At 36.5% G+C, this 25,097-nt stretch overlaps 2 protein-coding genes across 3 annotated transcripts in view; one reads left to right on the forward strand and one right to left on the reverse strand.

Annotated features, from left to right (window-relative positions):
• Positions 1–25,097, forward strand: part of LOC134839588 (rab-like protein 6) — a 323,021-nt gene that overhangs the window by 25,358 nt on the left and 272,566 nt on the right. The gene's annotated exons all lie outside the window — the stretch shown is intronic.
• The window catches only part of LOC134839575 (uncharacterized), a 26,450-nt gene continuing 7,570 nt past the window's right edge, over positions 6,218–25,097 (reverse strand). Inside the window, exons 1-7 of one of the 2 annotated variants that reach the window (XM_063855172.1) lie at positions 23,270–23,553; positions 22,896–23,068; positions 9,042–9,546; positions 8,419–8,648; positions 7,807–7,945; positions 7,117–7,424; positions 6,218–6,773 (exon numbers count right to left, since the gene is read on the reverse strand). In XM_063855172.1, coding sequence (XP_063711242.1) covers positions 6,417–6,773; positions 7,117–7,424; positions 7,807–7,945; positions 8,419–8,648; positions 9,042–9,546; positions 22,896–23,068; positions 23,270–23,324 — 1,767 coding nt within the window. In that variant the 5' untranslated portion in view covers positions 23,325–23,553 and the 3' untranslated portion in view covers positions 6,218–6,416. Of the gene's footprint in view, positions 6,774–7,116; positions 7,425–7,806; positions 7,946–8,418; positions 8,649–9,041; positions 9,547–22,895; positions 23,069–23,269; positions 23,554–25,097 lie in introns of those variants that run through there. The other variant, XM_063855173.1, reaches the window with a different exon arrangement.

The following is a 25,097-nucleotide window of genomic DNA, read 5'->3' on the forward strand; positions in this document are numbered from 1 at the left end:
CTCATTGGTTCATCATCCACACAGTGTGCTGCTAAATTTTTGGGCAGTATAACCTCAGGACTTTTTGGATGCCATCAACCTTGGGGTTCTGTGCTGGGGGAAAAAAGGATTTGTTGCCAGCAAGAAACGAACGTGATCTAGACACTCTGACTAAATTTCTCAAGTTCAGCGAACACAGAGATTTCCTCATGAGCACAATCCGATGCCAAATAAAGGCATGCCGTGGTAGATATGCCGTCGAGGATAACTATGGAGAAGTGTTTAGCGTAACACGGTCGAGTCCGCCCAGGTTTTATTTTATGACTTGGAATGAAGAACTTGAACTGTTCATACTATTTGTTGTCATGACTGTTTTCTTACGACTGTTTGTTGTTATTTGATCTCTTTAAATTAACCGTAATTTGCCGTATTCTTTCTACTGTATGCAGTATGTGTTATGGTCTGAAAAATATGCCGGCCCGTCAAAGTTGCTCATAAAAAGTAAACTATCTATTTGGTGTAATTTACTCATAGAAAGTAAATTATCCATTAGGAAAAACTAATTTGATTAAATCCGTTTTAGATTAAAAGATTAACAAAACTTGAACCACTACAGCTAAAATAAGTGGTTAATTGCTAAAACAAAAATATGTTTCCGACAATTTTGCCTTATCAAACTATATTTGAAAACACCTTAATTAATGAAAACACCTTAACCGTATTTGAAATAACCTGATTAATTTAAATGCGAGTATACTTCATAAGTTTGTTCAAATTGTTCCTTTTGCAGGAATTGAGACTGATGGCAGTAATTAGGATCGAAGTTGGGTTACAGGAATCGGGATCGAAGTTTGGTTACAAGAATCGGGATCGAAGCTTGGTTACAGGAATCGGGATCGAAATTGGGTTACAGGAATTGGGATTGAAATTGGGTTACAGGAATTGGGATCGAAGTTGGTGACGAAGTTGGTCAGATCAAGTTGAGATCGAATTGAGACTGGTAGACGTCATGTATTGTTGGTGAACCGCTGTTGGTGAACACCTATAGTAAATAAAAGATATAAATTAAAACGTTACCACATATAAACATATATGTAAATGGAATCCGCTAACAAAATGCGGATTCTACTCACAATTTGCGGATTCCAATTACAATTTGTGGATTCCATTTACAATTTGCGGATTCCACTTACAGTTTCGGATTCCGCAACAGCTCAATTTAACGAGACAAATGTTTTATCATTTGTTTGTGGATTCCACAAACTGTTCTGGATTCCACAAATACTGTTGCGGATTCCGCAATTTGGCATATTTTTGGAGCGATTTTGAGCGGCACAATAATTTACGTATTTGTTTGTAGAAACCAAAACAGCATAGAAGATCAAAGAAAAGTAGCATTGTTGCGGATAACGCGACAAAATTGATTTTGGCCTGTTGCGAAATCCGCTTACAATGCAGAGAATGCACAGTTTGGCCTCGTAATGACGGTCCCTAATTTTTTTCTTTGGTACCTTTGTCGCCAATATATCAATATATACTAATTTTGAGGGGGGAGCATGCGCTTTATTAACGCAATTTTTTTGTCAAAGTTTTCCAAAAAGTGTCTAAGAACGACTTTTTTGGCCTGTTTTTCCAAAGTTTTTAGAAGAGCTCGGAAAATCAATTCGGTCGACCTGAAAAATAAAGGTCGACAAAATTTGTTTTTGAAAATCCGCCCCCTCCCCCCTCTAGAAAATCCTAGATCTGCCTCTGGTCTCTCTGAAGTTTGAGAACATTTGATTCTATTTGATTTAATAAAATTATAAAGTTGCTTTTTTTTTCTAAACACCAAAAATACTAGATTTGATTAAAAGCAATTATAATCGTTTTTTTATCAATTTTTGTCTGCTCTGAATTATAATCCATTTAAATTCAATTATCATCCATTATTATTGAAAAAGTTTTATCGCTTTATATACTTTTGAGCTCATTTCGTTATTGCGCTAAAAAGTTAGTCTCCTTTTGGTGATATAGTTTTTTTGTAGAAGCATTTAGGTTTTTTCATTTTTTGATCATTTTTTTTTAAATTGGATCCTCGAAACAATGAGATTTTAGAAGTTGGTGAAAACTAGTTTAAACGTGACAACAAACATTGTATTTGCTGATTTTAATTTGGTTGAGTCAACGCCTGTCCAGAATACCGGCGTTCAATGGAACTGAGGGCAGAAGAAGGTAAGTATTCAGGGGCGGATCCAGGATTTTCTCGACGGGGGGGGGGGGGGGGGGGTATGGTCGATTGGATTTCCAAAAAATTTCGAAAACTTTGACGACCTTTTTTTAGGTCGACCAGGGATTTTTTAAAACAATAAAACAGGTCAAAAAAGCCATTTTTGGGCACTTTTTGGAAAATGTTGAATAAAAAATTGGTTTTTTTGGCGCGCGTTCCTCCGTCAAAGTACAAAGTAAGTCAAAATTGGCGCCAAAGGCGCCTTTAGAAAATTTTTAGGGTCCGTCAAAATGGATATCTCAAAATAATAGAAAGGGGGGACCCTTTGGGTAGACAGGGGGTTGAATTCCTGAGGGGGGGGGCGTCAGCTTCCTTACTTTTATTTGGGTACTCACTCTACTTATTTTATCCCTGGGATGAGACCTTTACCCGCGGTGGTTTAATGGTGTTCGACCTTCTCGGATTTTTGTTTTCAGTTTGAACGTTTGTCGTAAAAGCGCGGCTGGCCCGGAGAGTGGCGTGGTGGCGCGGCAGCTGTTCTCCTGGAGCGCCTAGTCAGCTTCAAGTGTGTATGCTCTTCACTTCCTTAGGCTTGCTTAATTTTTTTTGATCAACCCATAAAAACTTTTGGTTAGCTTGTGGTTAAAAATTAGGGCTTCTTGTTCGTTGTGCTCGTGTAACTTCGGTTTAGCTGCAGGGTCAGGCAAACTGCGCATTTGCTCCCGCACAGCGTGTATTCTGTTGTGATGTGTGTTTTGATGTGTTTGAACTTTTGTTTTGCTTTTGAGACCATCAGAACATTTCGCTATTGTGCGGCTGACACCCAGATTGACATGTTTCGCCTGGCAGCTGTTCTCTTAAAGTGCTTCCCAAACAGTTGGAGTTCACACGAGTAAAAAAAACGAAGAAAAAAGACAGTGTTCGAGTGAAAAAAATTCATTGTTTTTTTTCTTTTTTCGTGCTCAAAATCTGATTTACGTTAGTTACTGATATTAAATTGTTGCATATTTTCTTAATTTATGTTTCTGGATGCGTTATTAAAACGGCGCTTAGTAATACACTAAAATTTAATTTTTTTATTTGTAGTTGATTTTGTACTAATTTTTTGTATATTTTTTCAGATTTATATTTTTCCTGGGTTTCTGAGAAGATCTTTATGCTGGCTTCTAAAGGTTCCCACTTTTTTAATTCTAAGCAATTTAACCTCATACAATTTTACTCCTTTTTGTTTGTTGCCTTAACAATTTAAAACCACTACATTTTAAAACTTCTATAAATTAACAACGTTTTAATTCAAATTGAAAAAAGAACTTAATTCGAAGGAGACTTTGGTAAACATCAAAGAAAAAAGCAACAAAAACAAGGCCATTCAAAGCTAGATAATTTTGCGCCATTTAATTCGCCTAAGTTTTGAATACAAATGACCATGCCGATAATTTGGATTATTAAAATAATTCGTACCAAAAATGAGCAACCTTTCAGCAAACTTCATGGGCCCGCGATTAATTAATTGTTCTTTGACGAAAATTGCCCTAATTTACAGACATTTTCAGCCGGTAAAGAAGTTTTTAAAAAAGTATTACCAATGCCAAAAAGCTGCAAACTATTCATTTTCAGACTCATTTTAGAACTGAAGCTTATAACACGGTTGCTCTTCAGCTCTTTTGATTTGTTGGCTGAAAAATTTGCCAGGCCTCAGTCCCAACCTAAAATTTCAAAAATAAGGGCGATTGTCCTGGATTTCAATAGCTAGTACACGCGTTAGGTTCTTGCGTTTAGTCACGTTTTTGCGGGAGTCTGCAAGGAAACGTCTTTTCAAAAAAGCTGAACAAAAGTTTACGTAGGATTTTATTGATACGAAGGAATAAACAAAAACAAGACAATCAGTTATGCTCCTAAACGTAAACATAATTATGTTTTTTACTCTTTGTTTTAATTCACAGTACTTTTTCTTTTTTTGGGCATTTAAGCCCACTCGATGCATCGAAAAAGTTTAGTTTTTGTGTAGAGGCGTTTTTTGCAGGCTGTCCGATAATTTCCACATATTTGGGTGGTTTCCGTTGAAATAGAATTGGCTGCCAAAATGCCATCCTTCCACAGCTTTTGTTGTTCTAGTAATCCCACTCACGGCCGCATATCGCTGGTTCCAAAGGAAGGGTGGGAATCAAATTTCACGGTTTGGCACCACGTTTTTATAAGGAGTAGAAGATCTCAAAATTTTGCGCAAAGAGGATGGGTCGCATAATTGCATCTAGCTGCTAACGTGTGCGTGTAGCCATTCGAATCAGTTTGTCTCTAGTTGGAAGGACAAACTGCACGGCCAAATCATTTGTTACTGGCAAAACCGCACTGGAATTTGCAACAGTCGGAGTAAATCTCTCGCCGAGATCTTTTAATAGCTTGATGATATTTCGGGCATCCCATTTTCCCGCTGAAATTTCAGCAAATCCAGATTTCGGTAAACTTATTTTTTCGCTTAAAAAAAGTTCGTGTTAAGAATTGGCCCGTTTTCAGATGAGACTGTGAATTCGAAAGAAGACTCGATCCTAATTTATTTTTGGGGTTTGTTTATTACTTGAGTAGATCATAAAATGACTGACCGAAATTTATATCTGTCTGAGTTATTACGTCAAATTGCGTTATGAATTAGCACAAGCATGTTTTTTTAGTAATCACACTGGTTTAGTGAATCACCTTATTGAAAATACCTTATTAGAACTTTTCGATAAGAGTCTTGAATAACTTGGGAAGTGTCATTTAGGCGTGTATAACTGAGATAAACCAAAGGGTTCTATGTGATGCATGCATTAATTGCCGGTTTAACTTTAGTGTGATAACATTTAAGATAAGGAGTTCATACAGCATTTATTTTATATTGGTGTAAGTTATAAAATATGAGTTAGATTGTTGTGGACTTTGTATAGCTAGTACTGCAATGGCTAGGTATTAAAATGTGCGGTTTCAAATTGGTAGGAAACAAATTGTAGGACACCAGTCTAGATGGATTGCAATTTGATTTGTTTTTTTTTTTCAAATAAATTTTGAATATAAAGTACATTTCGAAATCTAGTAAGATTTTTATAATCTGTTATATCTATTTACCATTTATTTCCTATTTTGTTCCGCGAGAGATAATAATCCATTTTGATTCTTTTTAATGGATTTTAATTTGTTTGAAATTTGAAAAAATGGATTCCAATGGATACGAAATCCAATAAAAGTTTCGAAAAAGTAATTATAATCCATTTAATGAAAGTTATTTTGTCAATGCAATCTTTTGTTAGTGTATTTGATCCCCTGCCCTCGCACGCTACCACTGCCATAGCAGGGGATCGAATAAACATAAAAAGGATTTAATAGATAAAATAAGTTCCACTAAATGGATTATATTTAAATTTTCGAAACTTTCAGTGGATTTTATATCGATTGGAATCTATTTTTTCAAGTTCCAAATAGATAAAAATTTCTACCACAGCTTGACCGATTTCGGTTGCAATCGTGGTACCACGTGAAAATTCTAGACGCAATCAAACTTCTCTGAGTCGCAGAAAAAGCTTCGTTCAGCAAAATAACTAAATCTGGAATACGGGTAAATATTAAAAATTGACTCTGCTTAGCCAGGCTGATTAGCTCTCATAGATGCTTTGCAAAGTGAAGAAACCACAACGGAATTTGATAGCTTTTTGGAACTGCTGAGTACGCAATTCTGGTGGACTTGAGAAAGTTTTGAATTTTTGCTTGAAAAAACGGCTCATTTAGAAATTCTTGAAGATCGATCCGCCTCTGTTTCAAGCATCAGTTCACTGTAGATCACGTTTCGTATCAGATAACAAGCATCAAAAATTTTACAACACGGTTGACGTTATACTGATCCCATTGCTGCTTTGTTTTTTTCTTTTCGATCCTTTTGCGTCCCATTTCTGCAAAGGCTTGGCTGTTCAGGTGCTAAAATATGGCGAATAACTTTTCGGGGCTAACCGAAATTTTTCTTTGTTGCGAATTTTGAAAACTTTAGACTGGAAACGTGCTCTTAAACGTTTGAACAATGCTTCGACAAATGACTGAATTATCACAAAAATTTGATGAAATTTATTAGAAAACAAGCACACACCCAGCTCGCAAAGAGTATAATCATTTTTAAAGCATCAACTAGCCTGGATCGACTAATATTTTCCTATTAACAGTTCACAGTCACAGACTTGATGGCTTTGGCTTGTCTATGAATAAGCATCTAAGTTGTGAAGTAGTGTCTCATTGGACTGAAAGACTGCGTTTTATCTTTCTCGAAAATGCTCTGAGTGACGTAGAGATCTTTCAGTATCTGCTGGTGGGTTGTTGTAGGTCTTCTCGGAAACAACTGGTCCGCTCGTCCAGCCGCATCCACATACGACTGCTTGGTATTACTCATTCCAATGTGTTTTGTTTTAACTGATCTCGGGGTTGTCAGTTGTCTTGGTTTGGGCATAGACTTCTGCATGTTCTGTACGGCGTGTACTATTCCGCAGTAGCTACCGTCTCTGTTGAACACAGTGACCGTGTCTGCAGTTTGAGAGGCAGTTATCGGAAGGTTTATCGACGTCTGATTTGGCTGCAAAGCATGAATTCACCTTATATGGCTTACGTTCATCCTTCATGGTAGATTACCATATTTACATTTATGTCGGATCATTCTAAAATTTGCTGTTCTATTCTGAATTTGATGATGGGTGTGGAGCCAAAGGTACTATTTTTGATGGTTCTTTTCCCAAAAAGTTTTAAAAAATGAATTTTGGCATATATTCACGAAAAGTTATCGAGTTGTTTGTTAAAACTAATTGTTAAAATGAGCAAAAAAAAACGAATTGTTTCAACGTGCAAACTTGTAATTTCAAGAACCTACAGGTGTATAAAAGTTCACTAGACATGCTAAGTTTTTTCATAGTAAAAATTACCCTAAGAGGCGTTGTCTGCGTAGACGCAGTAGCAGACTTCAAATTCTTTCTGGGTAGCTGATTTCTGTTCTCTTTATGGTCCGCATCGAGTGTCGGAAGAAAAGCAGACTTGGATCTATGCTCTGAAATCTGATTGGCTGTTATTACTCTGCTCCTCAGTCGTGGACTCATCTTGGTGCTCGGTCTGACTTGCGGTTCGTGAACCGGCGCTTCTCTCAGTTGCCGCACAGGGAAATCGAGACCGGTGTCCGGATCCAGAACAGCAGGGTCGGCAAAATTCACCGCCCAGTTCGATTTCAGAGTCGGATCTGATAAAAAAAAGGTATAAAATGTTTCGCGCATTCGTAACAAAATATTCGCGAAGAATAGGGTAGAGAGGTGAATTTTCCATAGAAAATTACCAATGTGACTCTGCCCTAGTTAAGGTCTAAATGCAAATTCTAACAGCCAAATCAAAACTTTGCATCAAAAAATGCGTCAAGTTTTTGCACTGAAATTTTATTTAATGCCAAAATTTACCAAGTAATGACCATTTATCCTCAAGGGGAACAACAAATACACGAACAATATTAGGTAACAACTAACATTTTAAGTCATTAATCCTTTAGGCGGTTGTTAGAAGAACCGCAAGGCAATTATATTTTTGCAAGTCTGTACTCGAATTGAACTATAGAGACATGCTCGTTTTACCGTCTGCCGCGTTTAGCATCTGCGGAAGCACACTCTTATACTGGGGCTCCACTGATTTGGAGCTGACAGTTCCCCTGGTGCACATGTGTAATCTTCCCGTGTTGCCAACTGAACACACAGGCCCAACCAGTTTCAATCTCTGAAATAGACAGTCTCTGATTGGTCGAATTCTCTAGAGGAACGTGAATCGTGAATGTCCCAATACAGAGACCAGCCTACTAACGAAAAAAAAAAGATAACCAGCCAACTAAGGATAAAGGTTTCTGTATTTCTCGAGGTCTGATACTTTACTTGTGGATGCAAAAAACTCCAGTCAATCCAGAGACTAAAAAATCATGAATGCAACATATTATAAAGGCAAAGCTAAAAAGAACAAATACTTCATCATCTTATAAGAATTTAATAAACGCAAGGAAGTTTTGCTCATATTTTTATATGTGCTACAAAAATTGAAATGGTCACTGAAACAATTTCAATGGCGAATTGATTTAGCCTTCATAAATAATGCAACCTAGAATCATAATCAATACCAATTAAGTAAACTATGTGAGAAGGAGGTAGGGTAAAACTAACAACAACAAATTGATCAGATTTTTTTACTCCTGTCCCTACCTTATTCAACCTTAAGTTCGGAACTGCGGCCGACATCCAAAGACTACTGGTCGGATCCACAGACGCCGCCTCTTTCTGTCGCGGGTTGGGTCGCTCATAGCTCAGTGTAAATGACCTTTTCTTGGGGTCATACATGGCCTTTCTGGACCAGTAGAAGACACTGTCTGCAGATGCTATGGCTTCTTCCCAGTTCAGTTTTTGATTCATGGACACGGGTTTTTGGCTGGGAGCTACAACAGTTTGAAAATGTAACATGGAGTTCCGGTTGCTATGTAAGTAGCACAAAAGTTTCGACACCCCACTGATTTAAGAAAAGAAATTCAAACATTTAGAAAAAATTTAAAAACCGATCTAAAAAACTAAAAAATTTTTGAAAGTTTTGTTCATTTTTTTTGTCCAGAATTTTGTGTTTTTTTGCTAAAAGGACATTTTACTTAGATGATAAATGCATATTTTTTATCGACACCACTACCAAAAAATTTCAAAAGAATTTTTATTAGAATTTTTACAGGGCTTTATTATGTTATTACACTTAAACATCAGCGAGCTTTCTTTGTTGGCAGAGGGTCAATTTTGCATCGCTCATATGGTGGAAATGCTCCGCAATAACATTTGTGTCTTACTTTCATGGTCGAAGTCTGTTTGTTGATCTGAATCGTGAATCGTTTTCATCTGTTGCTGTGCCTCTTTGCTGTGTCCTCCCTTCAGCATTCTCTGAATCGGAATAGTAGTCTTAAACTGATCCGTGTTCTGCCTTGCGATCTCTTTTTTGCCCTTCGAATTTTTGACGTAGGATGAATTCGAAATTGATAGTGCGTTTGAGTCACTCGTCGCGATATTTCTTGACCCAATTGTTTGCTTACTGTTTGATGTGTTGCTCCGTTTCCTTATCGCCAGCGCGCTTCCACGGAGCGGTGACTGGCTACGAGTTTTCGGTTTAAAATTTTGCAATGTTAGGAAGTCTGTCTTTTCATTTCCTAAAGCTTCATTTTGGTCGCTGATGCTGGTTTGAGACGCAAATTGAGACGTGGCGTCTGGAATTTGGACTGTATTTGGTATCCCGGTTGCTCTTTGATTGGAGACTTGAATAGGACTATTTATGTAATATTCGTTAAACTTGGCCTCAGGCTAAAGCAGATAAAAGCTCAAGTTAATCAATTTTTAATGTCTTTAGCTTGTTTTTTTTCTTCAGTTTTTTATAGAGTCAGTGTATTGCTGTTTTCACAAGCGAAAGCATTTTATCAGCAACTTTTTGATACCTTATGCTACAAAAAATAGCACAAAACGTGCAGCTCAGCAAGGCTTTGTAGCATATAAAATGTATGTTTTTTCCGTCTTCTTCACATACTGTTTTTGTTCCGACCATTGAAAATGGAAATGAATTTGTACTCGTGTTTTTGAATTTTTTTTCTTTTTTTTCCACGCAAAATCGGCTACCACAAATAATCATCAAATAAAGTTGAGTGGTATATTACATTACAGACTTTTCAGTCGTAATTCGAACGACATAAAAAAAAATCGACAAAAAATCCCAGTGTCAAGAAAACTTGCTAACAAAGTGTGTGCTCAATCTCCGTAAGTTGATAAAAACTATGAAGTCGAATGCTTGATTTATTAAGAGCATTTATCGGTAAAAACTCTCGGAAACTCAATAATTCATCATAATTTCGGTCAAGCATAACATCGTATAACTTCATTAAACTGCCCCAAAACGGTACAAATTGGCACAAGCTAGCCACAACAGCCGGTATTATTGTCCTTGAGACAAATTGCTCTTTTTGGCGGTCAGCCTTAATCAAGGCTGATGAACCGAATTAGAACCAAAAAACAGTTCAAATAGGATATAACCCCCGTTTTTAGTAAATTAAAACATGGCAGGTGGGGGACCCGAAACTACGCCAACTGGCAAGTTTGTATAGTCGGTACGTTAACTCAGGCCACTCGGCCAACTGTGCTTATGGTTGTTACATTTTGGCCCAATCATATTCAGGCTTGTATTTGGCTTATATATGTGCATTTATACTCTCGCTTAAATTTGCGTTGCAACATCCTCCCCCCCCCCCCCCCCCCCATGAAGACGGAAGAACCGGAGCGAGCTTAACGGTCGGCCGAGTGACTTCACGGGTTGCGGTCTTAACAAGGGACGATCAGGCGCAACCGTCCTGTCCGTAGTTTAGCTTGACGATTCGGGCGAGAGGTTAGTACCCACGTGGACTATCGGGCTCAATCACCCACACGAGATCGCCTGTTTTAAGAGTGAAGTCTGAATGAGTGTGGCACTCGACACGCTTATTCAGCGAGGGAACATATTCGCGAAGCCAACGAGACCAAATAGCGTTAGCATACGACTGCGCTCGCACGTACCTTTTATTGTGGTCGAAGGGCTCCCCAGGTAAAAGCGAAGGAAAGCTTGTGGCATGTTGTCCAAGCAAAAAATGGTTTGGGGTTAACGCTTCTAACTCACGTGAATCAGTATTAACGGGAGTGATTGGCCTCGAATTCAAAGACTGCTCAACTAAGCAGAGTGTTGTTCGTAGCACCCCTTGGGTGACTCGCCTACTGCCTAATATGTCGTAAAGCACGCGCTTCACGCTTCGGACGAGGCGCTCCCAGGATGATCCGCCATAATGGGGTGCGCCTGGCGGGTTAAAATTCCAAGCAACACCTCTGTGAGCAAATATGGTCGGAGCCATGCCATTCCAGCTCTTGATGCAGGCAAGTAATTCCTTTTCCGTACCAACGAAGCTCGTGCCGTTATCCGACCAGATTGTGTTTGGTGTACGACGACGCTCAATGAACCGTTCAATGCCCATGACACAAGAACTAGTGTCCAGAGATGGCACAATCTCAAGGTGTACAGTCCTGGTGGTGAGGCAAGTGAAAAGAAATCCCCATCATTTTTCAGTGCTTCTGCGAACCGGAACCTAAAGCGGTCCAAAGTAATCCCTACCCGTATGAATAAAAAGTGGTTGCTTATATCCGAGTCGTTCGACAGGTAAATTGGAAATAATTGGCTGGATGGTACTTGCTTTGCGTTTACAGCATGTTACACATTGATTTTCGATAGACCGAAGTAGTCGAAGCAACCCAAGTATTGCATATTTCATATTTAAAACGGAGCGCATGTAGTCTAAACCTTGATGAAAATGCTTATGATGGAGGCTACGGGCCAACAAAAGAACCAGCGTATGTCGGGCGTCGATTAATATTGGGTGCTTAGTATTAAACTCGAAATCCACTAAGCCACGATCCGTCGGTGGAACGAATGATACCAGCGGGACCAAAAAAAACGGAGAGTATGTGGCAATTTCACTACTATTCTTAATAGTTTTGCCAGCGTTGAGCGTTTTTAACTCAAACGGGAAGGATTCCATCTGAGCAAGATGAATCCGTTTGCTTTCTGCAATATCAAGTTCAGTGGGGTCGGTGATTCGCAAGTCTTTACCACGAAAAAGCTTATGTGAAGGCTGCATCCTCAGCATAAAAGCGACTACTCTTTTATATCTGGTAAAGGAACTGAACCTTTCCCATTTGAACCCGTATTCGGGATGTATGATGGATGTGACATCGGTGACGAAGGAACATGATGTCCCCAGGCAATTATCAACAAGCTCGGACCAATAACACAGCTGCTATCCTAGAGGTCTTCCAAAGAAATCCCCATGTAAAATTTTTCATTTACGACTAAGGCGGCCTCAGGGTATGTGGACATTTTATCAGTTGCTGTTTTTCGCAAAGGGAAATTGGCGCACTAGGCGAATCTCGTGCGCCGAATATATGGCGAGTGTAGTGATGAACTACCACATCGAATGTGGTATCCTCCCGCCACAAAAAACGGAGTGAAATTTGATCGCGGGCGAGGACTCCTACCTGGAGGAAAATACCTTCTATATTCTAATGAGTTATTTAAGGATGTGCCGTGAAACTTAGAAGCTGCATTAAGGACTCGGCACCCCTTACCCGGCTTATTTGGGTTTACGACGGGATGGTGCGAAGATACCACTCGCGATCGGAACGCTTACGTGGATCATGCGGATCGACGGTAATGACATAGCCTTTCCTAATGTCCTCTCTAAATGTGTCAGCGTATCTTTCGCGCAGTTCAGGGTCTTTACTTAACCTTCTCTCCAATGTTTTAAATTGGGCGAGTGAGAAGTATTAGTTGTTTGGTAGGATGACGTTACTATCAATCCAAAGCATAGGCACAATGTTTCTTTCGCCATTGTGAACGTTTTCAGAATTTATGATGGATAAAGCATGTTTATCCGCGGCGGAATGGGCATCGACTTGTTTGAAAGCACCATGAAATTCCAGCTCCTACCAGGATTTTATCTGGTCGGTCAGAGAAGAATCTTCAACAACACAATTGAAACACGAAGTAGAAACAACGGATGGCGGCAACGGACCACTTATGACCCAACCTAACGGTAGGCGAACGGAACACGGTGAGTTTTTATCATCTCCCAAGATGAACTCAATGGGTCTAACGACATGGTAGCAGTCTTAATAGGTGCTAATTGTGGATATTTATTCTGCAAATCAGCAATATTGCTTAATTCGGAACCAATCCGAATAATGCCTTTAACATATGCATATAGGGGGAATACGTAATCTTTATTATTCGGCTCGGAGAAAACTGTAAACTTGTCCTCTGAGTCTCAACGACGATGGTTGAATTGAAACCATTAATTGACAAGTTAACGGGCTCCCCTATTAAGTCGAGACGGTTAACGAGTGACGAAGACACCCAAGAATGAGTCGATGCAATATCCCAAAGACATTATGTGTAGCATTGAGTGGAGCAAGACATTATGTGTGCTATCGCACTCTGGCTTCTGGCATTTGTTAGCTCCAGAACATTGCCGGAAAGTATGATTGCCATTGAGGCAAGCGAAACAAAGTTTTTTGTTTAGCTACGTATTTTGCTCGCTGAGTAGCATTCTTTTCCTTAAAAACTGCGCAGTTCCACAATGCATGAGGACCCTTACACAAAACGCACGGCAGAAACTTAAACTTATCCTGAGACGTACTAGTTACCTGGCTATTGGCTGCAAAAACTTTGGTTGTTTTTGGCTTCACTGGTTCCTCGTTTTTTGCCTTAGAGTTAAGTACACGTAATCTTTCATGCTCCTCGGTCTTTTCGTTCAACCAGTTATTAAAGTCTAAGAGTGTTGGTCGCTGCCAGTTATGCCTAAAAGTATGCTTTGACCAAGCTTCCTTGAGATTAGGCGGAAGTTTACTGACAGCTTGGTTTATCTGGTTAACATACTTTAGATCATCGTTGAATGACAATGATTTGAAAACTGCTACAAGGCCAGATATGGCAGATGGGAAACTAATGGCATTTTACGAATTGTGCATCTTAAGTGGCGGAAAAGTATTCAGTTTATCAAGATGCGCTCCAACAATAGCTTGTGGTTGCTCAAACTTCCTTTGCAAGGTGGCCAGTGCATCCTTGTACATAACGCCACTATAACTAAACTCCGCAATTGCAGTTTTTGCTTTGCCTGTGACTAGTGTTTTTAAGTTTTTTAGTGTCAGTTTCGTATCATCGGTGAGAACAGCCGAATCAACGGTGGACATAACCTGACCAAACCATCTGTGCCAGTTTAACGGGTTGCCGTCAAACTGGGCTAACTTCCATTCAGGAAGATGGTCTTTGCGGCTATGCATCAATAATTCCGCCAATTCACGAGCGGAGAGAGGTCGATCAGATGAACAACCTTGGTTCGGATAAGCCGAAGACGGTGCGTAGTCTTCGTTGACTGGCTGATAACCATTATTAGTATAATTGACAAAATGCGGAACATGTTGGGGATGAACTGGCGGAGAATTATGATACACAGTCCCACCACTAGTATACGGGGCAGCGGTGTTACACGGTGGAACAACAGTTGTCACATTAGAAAAAATGTTTCCATCATTACAACACTTAGCAGGCGTGACGATTGGAGTTGTAGCTGCCAGTCGCCATAGGTTTGCATCACTTGTATGCGATACAAAGGGAATTTTATGTTGCGTCTGAACTGGCGCTGCATGGCAATTAGGTGCCGAAAAGAAAACCGGCGTTGGGTTTACTCCAGAAGATGAGAAGTCACCATCAGCAAATGCAGGTGACAAAGAAACAAAACCAGAACCGGGTTGTGCCGGTAACATTGGGACATGTAATGATTGATGGCAAAACTACCATTAGTTATATTTGAACTCATGGTTTGTAAAGGAACAGCAGACGGTGGGGGTAACACGTGTGCACTAGAATACATATTGTTAACTGGGAATGAAACAGATGGAACAGAAGCTTGCAATGGCAAAATGCTTGCACTGCCAAATTGAGGCATAGCCCGATGTCCATGACTATAGATTCCAGGGTCACTCAGTGCTGTGTGCTCATAGTTATGACTAAAACTTGTGTTTTTTGCATGAGCGAGGTTGGCGGAAGTCGTCGGTTCTGACGAAACTGGTACAGAAGTGAAGGCCAGCAAACCTAGTGCACTAGCACCGGTTGCTACTTGTGAAATAGGTTGACTTACTCCTGTCGAGTTACTTTCCGCTACCTTCTCGCTAACCTCAGATGAACTGCCCTCAAGTTCAAACGCTTTCATTTCCCCTTCAATGAGTTGCTTTTCATGACTTTTAGCTAATTGCTTTAGTTCCAGCTGACTTTGTTCGAATTTAAGACGGTTCTCTTGCTCTTTAAATCTTATAGAAACTTGATACTGCCTTTCCAGCTCCTTACTAAAGCTAGCTCATACCATTTCTCACTTGATGACATAGTGCGAACAGTCGACGTATGACGAGTGGAAGCAGATTTATCAGACTTATGTGAGTCAAGTTTTCTACTATCCTTAGACTTATTAGAGACCTTAGACCTGTTTTCAGATACTCGTGCTCCTGAACCTCTTGTTTTGGGTGAGCGTGAGGATGTGTCAGACCTAGTTTGTTGTAAAGATCCTTTGCTCCCTGTAATGCCGGCTGCTGAAAATGACGAAGGTTCAAGGCTCATCTTGAAACTGAGCTTCATGCATTATTTTATCGTTCATTTCGGTTACTTTCTTAAGCCAAGATCTTGCTGAGCAATAATTTTTTCATGGTTTTCCGTTTTCCCACTAACCTAAATAATTGCTCATTGACGTCAACAGCTTTTTCCAAAGCAATCTTACCTTTTTAAACAGCATTATCATATTTTGTGGATCGAATATTATTCTCAATGTACTCAAGTAACAATGAGCGACCTTTAAGCAGCTCATTGTCTAGATTTAGACGGGTTTCAAATAACTTGCGTATCTTACTTTGGAACTTTTCGTCCCTGTTTTTCACAAATTGACAATGTTTTACGGATGCTCACCAAAGAGAAAACAATTAATAAAATGAGATACTGTTTTGATACGTAATTAAATTTGCATTAATTTATCAACATTAGTTCACAAGATGAGGGAACATGACGTCTCAAAGCTTCTGCCATCTTGCAAACTAATGTTGATATATTAATGCAAATTTAAATATTTAAAAACAGAATTCAATGTCATAAAACACGCAAAATGAAAACATTAAAAAGTCAACTTTAAAATGGCACCTGAACAACTTGTGAACTTTGTTTCAATCTTTCAGTTTTGATTTTTTTTCACACACTTCTTCGTTCACCAGAACTTTCATTAGATGTGACCTTGGTTTTCTAGCTATGAATTCAAGCGAGAACACAAAGTTTGAGTTGTAGTGCTCTTTCGAGCGAAAAACGTGGTCTCGTAACTTTCGTTATAAAGAAAATAACTGTTTTTTTTCTAATTAATTTTAGGCTCCCAAAACTTGACTTACGATCAACAAAACTAGTTTTGAAATTTTTTAGCGCTTATTTGACAAAAAAGATTTTCAATAAAAAAATCAAAATTATTCTACTGAAACAAGAAAAAGTTGAATAAAAATTTTTTAAATTTTTTTATCTTCATTTTTTTGATTGGTTTCATTTTTCACCACAGTTTTTGTCGATCACGTCTAATTTACTAGTTTTTTGCGCGATCGTTAAGTTCTGGAAACACACTATCCAATTTATTAATATATATTTTTTTCTACGAATATGGTCGTAACATTCTGTGCTACTTGCGCAGCAACCGGCTATCTTCGTTCTAATTTGCCTTTGAAAACATAAAAACTCTTTGAAGTTGGCGGATTGAGAAACTAGTACTGAGAAGCTAACAGTACTGCTGTTTCACCTCCGCTTTTTGCTTTTCTTATAAAAATTTATGAAACATCTTCTTTTGTTCTATACTAAAACTCATAATTATCTTAGTTTCAAGATAGCTTGTTGCAGTCAAAGTTCAAGTTTTGTATAATTGGATGAAGCACCATTTTGAGAAATCATTAGCAGATCTTTTGATCAGTCGGGTGATACCTCTGGGCAACTACTCGACATAACAGTCTTATCTCATATTTAGATTTTATTTTAGTTTCTCTCAAAAAACTTTAAAAAAGAACAATTTTTAAAAAAAATAAAGAAAAAATGAAGAGGATTTGAAAAGACACAAAACTGATTTTGCCCGAAAAACTTAAAAATTGATCAAAATCATTGAACTAATTCGCGCAGAAGTCAATTCGGCATTTTAGTATTCATGTCCACAATTATTAACAAAAATAAAAGTTTGAAACTCTTCAGGCAATTAAACAAAACCGCATTTTGGGAAATGATAGTTTTTTGTTTTAACTTGTTTTTAGATTTTTTGTTTTCAAATTTTTTTGAAGAGCTTCTTTTATAAGATCAATTTAATTTTTGGGCAATACTTTCAGGCTTGTCGTCGGTGTTTTGTTCAATACGATTGATTTTGAATTATATCTTTGTTGATTTCTCAACGAGAAGTTCTATAAAAAACAGATTCTGTGTTTGTTTCAGAAAAAAAACTTTTTAAACTGATAGTTGTTTGTTGTTGATTCTATCAACTTTTTATGAAGCTCAGCCATATGTTTTTCAAACCTCAGTTCTTAATCATAATCTAAGTAGAAATGTGTATGCGAACTATTTTATCTTCTTTCAAAAGCAGATTTTTTCTAGAACTAATGAAAGTTTGTCACCAAAGTACAACAATATTTGGTCAACTCATCTTTATGACAGATCAGATGTTTGTATCCTTGTTGAAAATTGTTCATAAACAAAGATCTTTTTTGATTTAAACAAACGAAAGTGATACCAGAACAGAGCCCTAGATCAATAAATATTCAATTATCTCGAAAGATGAATGCTTCTGGTTATTATTAAAACATTGCGTTTTGTTTTTCAGAAAAAACTTCAGGAGGCCATAAAAATTGTTGCAAATATTACCGACAATACTTGTGCTGTAGGATTTCGTACTATAGTGTATTGAATGACGTTGATGCATTTATAAATGAGCAAATGGTGTTTTTTTTCGAATATAAAGAATGGTTATTTAAAGTCACTTTGTTAAAACAACAACAGTCTTGATTTTGTTAGCTTAGCGTTATTTTTATTATGATTTTTAGACCAAAAATGTGTTTTTTACCAAAAATGTTTGGCCAAATTTTTGTTTTCATCGCAAACTCAAATACCACGAATAACGATTGAACAGCGTCGTGTGATAAATCATTTTAAAGCCTTTTGAGTTGGGACTTGAACGACTTTTAAAAAATTTCAAAAAGTTTTCTTCAGTAATGAGAAAAACAGATTGGAAATTTTTGATTTTTTTGGTCTGTTTTTGATCGAACAAAAGCGGGCGAGCAGGCTCACAATAGCTTATTTATGCCTAATTCTAACCGCGAAAACTTAAATTTAGTCCCTTAAAAATAGTTTTTAATGTTTTTTTTTGTTTTACTGGTCATTTGTGTACAAAATTTTTTGTCCAATTAGCCTATTTTACTACGAATGTCAAAGGTGCTTTTTATCATACCACACAAAAAAATTATAGCTGTTTTTTTTTTTTAAATGTAAGACTGGTCGGAAAATTTTGTGCTGTTTGCACAGTAACCGGCTATCTGCGTTTCATTCAAACAAGGATTAATAAGAGTGTTTTTGGATTGTTCTAGATTTGAGCCTCCGCGCTCTTATTAATTAAGATCATTTACCCACGAAGGATAGGACCAACATACGAGCTGTACAGCTCATAACGGCGAACCGCTGTTATACCCTGCTTAAGAACTGCATGCAATTTTTTTGGTTATTTTTCTGAGCTGGGTAATGTTGCCTCACCCTCAAGCAGCGAGCACGGATCATGGTGGGCCTCGAACATCCGACCATTCGATTGAGAGGCGGAGACGTAACCACTTCACCACTGCTCCCCCGAGTGTTTTTAAAACTTCTGATAGTATTGGGTACAAGATTTTTTATGAAAACGTAAGTAATTGAATTAAGAAAGTTTCTCTAAGTTTTTGTTTCGAAGATCTTCTAAAGGATAAAAAAAATTCGGCGTTCAATTTTTAGCAGAAAACTTGCTGTTGCTTGTTTCAGACTGCTCTAATCTGGCTAATTTTTCTATTATTTTTATGAAAAGTCATTCCCTTTCACAACATTTGATAGAGTTGTTCCTTCGCTTCCTTTTCCGGGTTTGTTTCACCATCTTGAACAAAGTTTGGTTTTGGTTTAACAATTTTTTTTCGTTGTAATTATTTTTCAAAGTTTTACTAAAATTTTTTGAGAAATAACTTAAATGTTTTGTAGCAACAGGAGTTCAAGTTCTGAGACTTTTCTTCGCAATTGGCGTTTTTATTCATTGATAAACTTGTAACTGAAATTTGCATTTTGATTTTGTTTCAAATAGTGTTTTTCGGGATACATTTGATTTTGTCTTTTTATGATTTCAACCTGCAGGTTCTCATCGAAACTTCATCCTGCAGGTTTTCACTTGTTCTGATCAAATTTGGGAAGGGAAATACGAATGGCTTGGAGATTTTCCCCTCAAGCTACCTGAATCCTTTAAATTAATTATGAATTTTTCGAGGTTATTAGCTTTTCGGGTTTTTTGAGAGGTCTTTTTTGTCTGATTTTTTGATACTCTCTGAGTTGGGACTGATTTCCTTTGCATTTCTCCTGCTCCTGTCCCGAATCATGATAAATGAACTAGAATTGTTTTTATTAAGGAGTTTTGCTAATAAAATGGTAATTTTTTTTATGTCAAATTACCGACTGATCATCTAAATGTTGTAATATAGATAGTTTTTGGGCTGTTTTGAAAAAAATTTTGGTTTGTGAATTAAATAAAAATCGAAAATTATTTGTTTCAGTGTCCAAAAAATACATCGAATCAACTATGCCTCCAATTTTGTAAGAAAAAAACTTGGCAAGCAAATTTTTAATCCAAAATTGACTCAATTGTGGCTCCTTTTAGCGAAAGAAAAAATACTCGGAAATCACCAAGTCAATTGATGAGCAAATTGAATCAAGGTGAGCCTCTATTGTAGCCTGTTGAACTTTGAACTGATAAAATGTCTAAACATTTAATAAAAGGAATCAATCTATTTTTGTTTGAAAGCCAAAAAGGTCAGTTTTACTAATTAACTTGCCAAATTTTGAATTAAAACCAATTTCAAAACTTTTTCGCATATTTTTGGAGATTACATTCTTCTTACTTAGTAATGGCTCCACAACAGGCTCTCTTCGATATGATTTGGTTATCATTAATGTGGTAGTTTTAGCGTGGTGATTTTTGATTGAATAAGAATCGCCACAAACGAACATTTTTTGGATAAAACTTGTGATCCGAATTGCGCTAAATAGGTTGCACCATACTAGTTCCGTTGAGTTTGTAACAAGTTTTGCCCACGTCACTTTTTTAAGATAAACTAATTTTGAGACAAATGCATTTCAATTTTCCAATTTTTTTCGGGTTAATTTAAATCAGCATTAGTTACAAATCAGCAATTTAGAAGTAGAGCTGGTTTTTATGCGCTACACACATTTTTATATTTTGAACTGAAACTTATGCGGTCAAATCTGATTGGTTAGTTTTAGCCAATCAGATTTAAACAACACGGCCGGCCATGTGTTTCAATCAACAACTTTTACACATAAAACTATCAGCCGAAATTTTCGTTCATTTAGAACTACGTCGAATAATCAAATCAATTTGCAGCCAACCCCAGATTCAACCCCAAAAGTTTCAGTTCAAGATGTAGAAAGACTGATTATGGGTCGTCAATGCATAAGACTCATAAAACTGTAGGCCGAAACTGCCGTACATTTAGAATGCTGCGGTTTTCTGAAAAGAGCTGAACAATCCACAAATTGGTCTTTCCTTCGTCGGATAAATTGTCTTAAACCATTATCTGCAATTTTTTCTCTACTTGAAAAGAAAGCTTCCAAAAACATTCATGGAAATTTATATTACGACCAGTAGCTGATTAAGGGGGTACCCATCCCTCTTATACCCGCTACTGGTTTAAATATAACTTTCCACGAATTTTAATTTTGTTTTTCGGAGACTTTCTTTTCAAGCAGGGAAAACATTTGTAGATTATAGTTCAAAATAATTTATCCGACAAAAGAAAAGACCAATTTGTAGATTGTTCAGTTTTTTTCGGAAAAACAAAGTATTTCAATCTGAATAAAACTTATCAAGTTTTATGTTTTTTGGCCAAAACAGCGTTTTTTAGGTCTTTGGCAGAGTTCAGTATACCAATTCGGTCGACCTAACAAAACCATACAAAAAGAAAGTTTTTTTTATAAGAATGGAAATAGAATTTTTTGCTGCGTTGGAAACTTGATTGTATTTGTACTGGCCTCGAGTGACTGCAATTTTTCAAAAATAATGGACCAAAAAAATTTGCAGAATAATTTCTCAAAAAAACTACAAAAATTAAGAAGTAGTAAAACTCACATTTCAAAATTTAAAAATCACATTTCAAAACTAGATTTTCAAAGCATGAATTTTAGATGTATGACTCTAAGGTGTAAACTGTAATTCACTCTAAATTGGACTTAAGGCAACCCGCAGCCAGTTTCAAGCGTTAATAATCGATTATGTTACAATTTTAGTACCAATCATACTAAAATTAGAAAACCATTGATTTTAATCAATTAATAATCGATTATAATCTATCTTTTTAAAATCAAATTTTAATTAACTATAATACATTATAATCCTTTATTTATTCGTCCATTTTTCGATAAAATTATAATCAATTGTAGTTGATTATATTCCATTATTTTTATTCAAATTTCTATTTCATTAGTTTCGCACAAAAATCCATTATAATCGATTATAGTTGATTATACTCCTTTTTGTTGGTCCATTTTGTTTTCGAAGTTGCATCTAGATTGCTTATATTTTATGCTTTTTGTAGACGTTGGTTCGTATGAAAAATGAGAAAAATGTTTTTAAAGTTTTCCAATCAATTCAAATTTATAAGTTTTTTTTTCATTACTTCCCCATTAGAGTTTTTTTGTGATGCATATTAAAAAAATTTTTAACCATCAAAACATAAGCAAATTGATTTAGTTTCATGAATGATTCGGAAGTTTTTATTTTTCAGCTACCGCGTGAATCTTTCCACTAATATGGAAGGATCTCTATGAAACTTTTGTTTCGAGGTATAACTTTGTGTTCAGATGAACCAAAGTGTACAAGAGATCTCTCTTTTAGAGGTTTTCTTATTGACACAAAAATAACCACCGATAAGATATAAATCAAATATAGTTTTGAGTTGACAAAATTTTTGTAAAATAAGAGATTATAAACAATTATAATCGATTTTATGGGATTATAATGTCTTGGAAAATATTACGATTATTATCACTTATAAAACTTTTAAACACCTAATTTTGGTAATTATAATCAATTATAATTGTCGAAAAATTATCTTAATAATACGTTATAATCGATTATTTACGCCTAAACTTGGATGCAGGAAATGTTTTGAAGCATTCTTTTCTATACAATTAAAACTCTTGGAAATTTTAATCGAATTTTGACTAAAATAGATAAAATATGATATACCTATCTGATGTTTAGCTATGAAACCTTTTTCCAAAACAAACAAAGACCAAATATCGTTCGCTTGTTTGGAAGTTTCACCAAAATATTCTCGACACCATAAACCCCATTTTATAAAACGGTTGCAGATTTAGCGGTGTTGGGCTGACGCCCCTTTTTTTCAGGTGTTGGACCCCTCATTACCCCTTTGGTAGGACATTCATTCAAGCTGACCGACACAAAAAATTTCTAAAGGTGCCTTTGGTCCCAATATATACTAATTTTTATGTCTGAGTGTGCGCCAAAAAATGCAATTTGTCCGAAACTTTCAAAAAACGTCGTTTATAGCCCGTTGTTTCAAATCTTTGCCTGCATGGCAGACAATGTTCTCAAAAAAAAGGTTTTCATAATGTTTTGTGAGAGCTCACAAAATCAATTTGATCTACCTAAAAAACAAAAAAGATCGACAAAAATTTCGACTTTTTTCCAAATCCTTCCCACTCGCTCCAGAAAATACAAGGTTCGCGCCTGTGTGCATGTATAATTTAGTATCAATTTGTTTGTACTTACATCTGGCGATGTGGTGGTGACTCGTCCTGGGTTCTCGGGGTCTATGGACACGATGGAGTTATTAGGAGAGTGGGGGAACATTGGAGGCAGTCGGTCTTCATTCACAACATCCTGCTCTGTTACTTCTTCTTCGCCAACCTCTAAATGTCCATTTCCACCCACCGCAAATTGTTCTAAAAAATCACTGTTAGTTAAATTGTTCAATTCTGATTAATCGATGATTATCAAGTATTTTTGAAAAAAAAAATTCTAAGCTCATCATTGTTAGGTAAAAATTTGTTGCAGCCAAAACACCCCAAAATTTTAGCTTTACTTGTCCTGAAGTACAAAAAAATTATATTGATTTGGGCCAGCTCGAATGTCAATTAGAATACCTGAGTTGACATTTTTGAGGTCTTCTTCAGAAATTTCGGAGGTCAATTCTTCCATAATTTTTTCCGCTTTTTTGAGATATGTCAGGAACTAAATCTGCTGAAGAAAATTTTGATTGCGAAGTAAATGGCCTCTAACTTTTCAATGCTTAAACCTTCAGTGCTGGTATTATTGAAAAATATGAAGCCTCAAAATTCAAATGTATATGAAATTTAATGCTGTATCTCAATTATTCATACAAACAAAAACATAAAAAGCCACACTATAAGCATAGAAAAAACGTATATGTGCTTCAAACCAAAGCGAAAAGCTATAAAACCATATAAAAGTATTCAAAGGTAAATTACACTCTTTAAACAATAAATTGAAGAACTTTGAAAAAGCACTCCAATTTTTTTTGATTGTAATATTAACAAAAGCCATTACTCAGTCAAGTTTTGTACTAAACTGTGCTTTGATTTAGAAAAAAAACTAGAAATCTGTGATTTCGTTTTAATACGACTTTCCAATGGATGTCCTAAAAAAGTACCTAGGAGATTGTTCACACGAGAGTTGCCTAAAAACCGATTCAGCCAAATCAAGTTTCCCGGGTTGACCAAAAATGCTTATCCTACAATTTTCATAAATGAAAAAATGGTTTTCATTCAATTTCTCACAATTCCATAGATACAGAAAGTGTTAAGAAAACTCTAATGGTCTTTTTTTGTTTATGGAAATTGTGGGATAAGATTTTTTTCATAAACCAAAAAATTGATTACCGAACACAAGCGACTAAAACCATAGTTTACTCAAAACTATAGTCACCAAAGTGTTGACCATCTGGCAATTACAATGCATTGGAAACGACCTGAATTGTATAAGAGTTTTTTTCATAAATCATATACTTAAAGCATCAAACTTTTAAATTTTTGCAAAAAATTTCAAAATTAGAGTACAAAATCGATTTGCGGTTGAAACAAAAAATTGGGGCAATTTCAGTTTTACTTGGAAAAATTTTTAAAATCAGAATTTTTTCCAATTATCAGACATTTATCAAGGCATATCTAAATATGCCAAACAAAAGAAATAGGAGTTTTCAGCCTGTTTCAAAAAGTTATCTAAGCAAACGGGAAAAAATCCAATTTTTGTGTATCCAGGATTACGTTATGCAGACAAAAAAATTAGGAAAACTTTTGTTTTTTTTTTTTGGAAAAAGTTTGTTTGAGTGCAAAATTCGATTTGCGGTTGAAACAAAAAATTGGGACAATTTCAATTTTACTGGGAAAAATTTTTGTTGTCGACATCAAAAAAATGCTAGACATACAATTTTCATGCATGGAAATTGTATGGTAACCGTATTTTTCCAGAAACTAGAAACATGGTTTTTTTTTCATCATCAGATCGTTTTATTGGTTCAAATAGCCGCAGAAACTTGTTCGAATCTTTTTTCATTGATTTTTTGGTACTGTATGAAAATTGTATGACAAGCATTTTTCCATACATTTGATGTACGGTATTGTATGATAAGCATTTTGGTGTATGGAATTGTAAGATAAGCTTTTTCGGTTTATGGAGGTCAACCCGGGTTAGCAAGAGAAAGGCAAACTGTAAATAGAAGCGAAGAATCAAGCAATATATTTTAAGTTACATGTACGAAAACAATTATAGATCGAAGTGGTCTTTGAAACTTGCATCAAACTTGTCAACGAAAAAGCACTTTAGACACCAGCGGATTTAGAAGGGGGGATGCCCTTCCTCAGGGATTCGACCCCCTGCCGTCCCAAGGGGTCCCTCATTCGTACCATTTTGAGATTTTATTTTTGACAAGGGATCCTGAACGTTTTCTCAAGG

Source organism: Symsagittifera roscoffensis, chromosome 2 (genome assembly GCF_963678635.1).
Source record: "Symsagittifera roscoffensis chromosome 2, txSymRosc1.1, whole genome shotgun sequence".
Classification (NCBI taxonomy): Eukaryota; Metazoa; Xenacoelomorpha; order Acoela; family Convolutidae; genus Symsagittifera; species Symsagittifera roscoffensis.